Source organism: Lolium rigidum, chromosome 4 (genome assembly GCF_022539505.1).
Source record: "Lolium rigidum isolate FL_2022 chromosome 4, APGP_CSIRO_Lrig_0.1, whole genome shotgun sequence".
In the NCBI taxonomy this organism is placed as follows: Eukaryota; Viridiplantae; Streptophyta; class Magnoliopsida; order Poales; family Poaceae; genus Lolium; species Lolium rigidum.
The window spans coordinates 53672436-53677142 of NC_061511.1; the positions used below are offsets into that span (position 1 = coordinate 53672436).

Consider the following 4707-nt stretch of genomic DNA (forward strand, 5'->3'; position numbering starts at 1 on the left):
CATGGACTTCGGCCTCTCCCTCCACGCCTCCACCGCCACGGACATCGTTGCCTACTCGGACGCCGATTGGGCAGGCTGCCCCGACACGCGTCGCTCCACGTCCGGCTACTCGCGTCTACTTCGGACCTTCGCTCATCTCCTCGGTCATCTAAGCGACAACCCACGGTCTCTCGCTCCGAGCGCCGAAGCGGAGTACCGGGCTGTTGCTAACGCGGTTGCCGAGGTCTCTTGGCTGCGGCAACTCCTCGTTGAGCTCTCATGTCATGTTGCCAAAGCCACCGTGGTCTATTGCGACAACGTCTCCGCCGTCTACCTCTCCTCGAACCCGGTCCACCATCGCCGCACCAAGCATATTGAGCTGGACATCCACTTCGTTCGGGAACAGGTGGCCCTCGGACACATTCGAGTACTTCATGTGCCCACCTCCCAACAATTTGCGGATATCATGACCAAGGGTCTTCCTACGGCATCATTTGAGGAGTTCCGGTCCAGTCTATGCGTTCGACCAGGCGACGCTTCGACTGCGGGGGAGGGGGGGGTGTTGAGATACATATCCTTGCATCTCCGGATGTGTATCTTCTGTAGTTATGTATAGCGATACATATCTTTGTATTTATTATTGGGCCCGCCTCCTTCCTTGTATAGTCGAGGACGTGGCCTATATATGTAACGCCATATGCACCCAATCAATACATTGTGAGTTGCATCCCTTTCTACACAATGTATGTGCGCTTTGGAGCCTCACCTACACCAGATCTGCACACTATGAGCCTCCTCCTAGCCTTGGGGCATCTGCTGTTGCTGCTTGACTTGCCACACCTTTCCTGCGCCTCAAATTCTACGCAGTCGCCACTGGATCGGCAGGCTGAGGCACTTCTCAAGTGGAAATCTGGCCTACTCAGAAGAGGGAGCTATTGTCTGGACTCATGGACAAAGAAAACCAATCCATGTAGCTGGTATGGGGTTGCCTGCAGCACCATGGTGCCTCGTCGACGCTACCATGGTGATCGTGTCCTAGTTGTGTCAAAAATTTCGCTTCGGTGGTGTGACCTGAATGGCACGTTGGACAGGCTTCACTTTGCAGACTTCCCCCATCTTCAGTCCCTGGACCTCAGCCAAAACTATTTCTCGGGTTCAATACCGTCATCCATTGGGGGTCTCTCCAAGCTCATGTTCTTAGATCTATCCTACAACTACCTCAATGGATCTATCCCACGATCCATAGGTAACTTTAGAAACAGATCTCTCTCGATCTAGTATTATACCATTCACAAATGTTGTACATGTCTGTATTATAATTGATTTGCTAGATGATTTAAAGATGCCCAGCTTAAGTTGCAACAACTTTGCTTGACTCCGTACCTCCAATTTGTTTTCAAAATTTGACCGCATTAAATTGTTCAGACCATAGTTAAACAACATATTTCGCCATATTGTCTCTGCACAATTTAAAGTTGATAATTTTTTTGCAGGCTTGCCTCATCTTGCCCATCTCGACCTGGGAAACAACGCTATTTCTGGCCGAATCCCATCAAACATTGGTGCTCTTGCAAAGCTCAAATACTTGGATCTATCCTTCAATCATCTTGATGGATCTATCACACCATCTATAGGTAATTTGAGAACTGATCTCTCTCGATCTGTCATGCAATTCACACATGTATAACACACCCCTACTACAATTGTCCTAGTAGGTAATTTTTAGAAAACTGATCTCTCATGATCTATCATGCATATAGTTCACACATGTTGTACACGTCTGTTTTACAATTCGCTTACCGTATGATTTAAAGATTCTCAGCTTAAATTGCAACAGCTTTACTTGACTCGCCACCTGCAAATTTGGCAAAATCTAACCATATAAAGTTGTTTAGACCTTAAATTATGCAGCTTATTTTTCTATATTATCTTTCTGTACAATTTAAAGATGATCAATTTTGCAGGCTTGCCTCATCTTGCCCATCTTGACCTCAGTTACAACTCTCTCTCGGGCTCAATCCCATCATCCATTGGGGGTCTCGCCAAGCTCAAATACTTGAGTCTATCCTTTAATCATCTTGATGGGTCTATCCCACCATCTATTGGTAATTGTACAAAACTAACCTCAATCACGCTCTCTTACAATCTGTTCTCTGAAGGACCCATCCCTCCTTGTTTGGTAAATCTGACAAATTTAAAATTGATAGATATTTCCAACGGTCAAATCAAGGGTTCTATTCCTAGAAGCATTGGAAATCTAACAAGTTTAAAATACTTAGATCTTTCTAACAATCAAATATATGGTTCCATTCCTTCGACCTTGTCGAAATTGATCTCTCTAATAACACTAGCACTTCAGTCCAATCAGCTTAATGGCATAATACCACCGGAGTTAGGATCGCTTGTTCTTCTCTCACACCTCGATCTAAGTACGAATCGACTTTTTGGAAGCATTCCACCTCAGATAGGACATTGTCACTGTTTATCGTCATTACTTATATCAGATAACTTATTGACAGAACAGATACCACAAGAACTTGGATACCTATCGAGTCTGGATGAGCTTGATTTCAGTAAAAATAATTTAAGTGGCGCCATTCCAGTGATTTTTTCTAAACTTTACCGACTGTCTACTCTGAATTTAGCATTTAACAGTTTGGCTGGCAGAGTTCCATCTATCACTGCAAATTTTATCTCACTTGACAATAATACGGAGTTATGTGGCGATTCATATGGCTTAACGCCATGTAAAGCACCAAACCACGATAAAGAACATCTACGCAGTAAACATCCAAGTATGGTACTTCTTGCTTTTGTAGCTCCCTTTTCTTTCGTTTGCCTCACAGTAGCAAGCATCGTGGTTGTTTGCCGGATAAAAAAATCAGTAAAAAGTAGCAGTAAAAGCAACTCTGGAGATATACTTTCCATATGGAATTTCAGTCGGAAGATCGCATTCGAAGACATACTCAGCGCAACAGAAAATTTTGATGAGAAATACTGCATTGGTGTTGGAGGTTACGGGTCTGTCTTCAGAGTTGAGCTGGAGGGCGGAATTATTTTTGCTGTCAAGCTCCTCCACTTAATGGAAGAATACAGCGATGAGGGAACATTTCACGCCGAGATTGAAGTGCTGACGAAAATCAGGCACCGATGCATAGTCAAACTGCATGGGTTCTGTTCCCACTCCCAGTGCAAATTCCTCGTGTATGATCTTATCGAGAGGGGAAGCTTATCATCCATTTTGCATGAGCAAGAGCTAGCGAAGGAACTTGATTGGTCCAAGAGAATTGCTGTTGTGACAGATGTAGGTCAAGCTCTGTCCTACTTGCACCATGGCTGCGATGAGCCAATTGTGCACCGTGACATTAAAATCAGCAATATCTTACTAGACCTTGATTTCAAAGCTTATGTCTCAGACTTTGGCATGGCGAGGAAGCTGAAGCAAGGCTGCTCAAGCTGGAGCACTATCTTTGCAGGGACATGTGGCTACATAGCCCCAGGTATGCGGGCTTAATCCATTCTAGTACTTTAACTGATATGAATTCAGAACAGAGACAGAAAAGTGGGTTCGCTTCTGACATATAGTTGGTTAATTTCTTTTCTTATCACAGAATTATCATCCACTATGGTGTTAACTGAGAAATGCGACGTGTACAGCTTCGGCGTGGTTGCGTTGGAAGTTGTTATGGGAAAGCACCCAGGTGATCTGCTCCTCCCATTCTTTTGCCAAACAGAGCAACCAGGAAAGCTCAAGGACGTCCTGGATCAACGCATTGCGGCACCGTTGACTGTTGACGATGAAAAGGCTGTCATTTTGGTTGCTCTGGTGGCCTTTGCTTGCCTGCAAGTCAGCCCAAAAGCCCGGCCGACAATGCAGCAGGTATATCGAGTACTCTCAAGTCGAAGCCACCCAGCGCTGGTGCTAAGGCCCCTTCATGAAATCAGGCTGCAAGATTTGCATGATTACTGTGGCGCCATAAAGAGTATCTGAACCTGTATATCTGCTCTCCAGGGTAGGCATTTATATATTTGGCCTCAATTTTTTAAATATCTCATTTCCATATTTGTGAGTACAGACTGATGAACAATAAGGAAAACATCTCTGCATATCGATTCAATGTATTTTTCACTATTGGATTAAAAAATATAACGTCCCCTTTATGTCTATATCTTCATTCAGCTGAAGCATGTGTAAGTGGGATCACATATTTTCCAGCTGGTCATGTTTTGAATTGTTAAAACTGACCTCATGAACCTATTTTTAGCAGAGGAATCTTATAAAAAACAAAGCTGATGGCTTTTAAGTTGTGCGGATCCCATGTAACGTGTGCATTGCCAATGAACCAAGGATCGACCAGTCTTCCATCAGACATATGTACTCAGCTTCAGACATATGTACTCAGCTTGTATTTTCTTCATTTATTTTAACACGAATCAACATGTACAGATTAATACGTAGATGTTGTAAGATGTACGCGGAGAAAGGCTTGGCAAATTGGCAGCGGCGCACGGTCGACGGGGACAAAGTGAGGCGATTATTCAACTGTAGGTTACATGCCCAAGTTTTAGTTTGTCACTGATCATGTGCTCTTGTTTTCTTGGCCTTCTCCGCGTTAGTGCGCCCATCCGTGCTCCCCGCCGACAATAGGTTCTTGACTTCCAATTGTCTTTTAGGCTTTAGGAATTTACATGCCCCAAAAATCAAAGACACCGATCCTAATACTCAGC

General features: G+C 44.2%; 1 protein-coding gene across 1 annotated transcript; it reads left to right on the forward strand.

The window, feature by feature from the left end:
- The first annotated feature begins 764 nt into the window (after nucleotides 1–764).
- Nucleotides 765–4079, forward strand: LOC124708290 (probable leucine-rich repeat receptor-like protein kinase At1g35710). The gene is made up of 5 exons (XM_047239973.1): nucleotides 765–1225; nucleotides 1473–1628; nucleotides 1938–2039; nucleotides 2187–3479; nucleotides 3591–4079. Exons 1-5 carry the CDS (start codon nucleotides 766–768, stop codon nucleotides 3968–3970), a joined length of 2391 nt encoding a protein of 796 aa, XP_047095929.1. The 5' UTR covers nucleotide 765; the 3' UTR covers nucleotides 3971–4079.
- The last annotated feature ends 628 nt before the right edge of the window (nucleotides 4080–4707 follow it).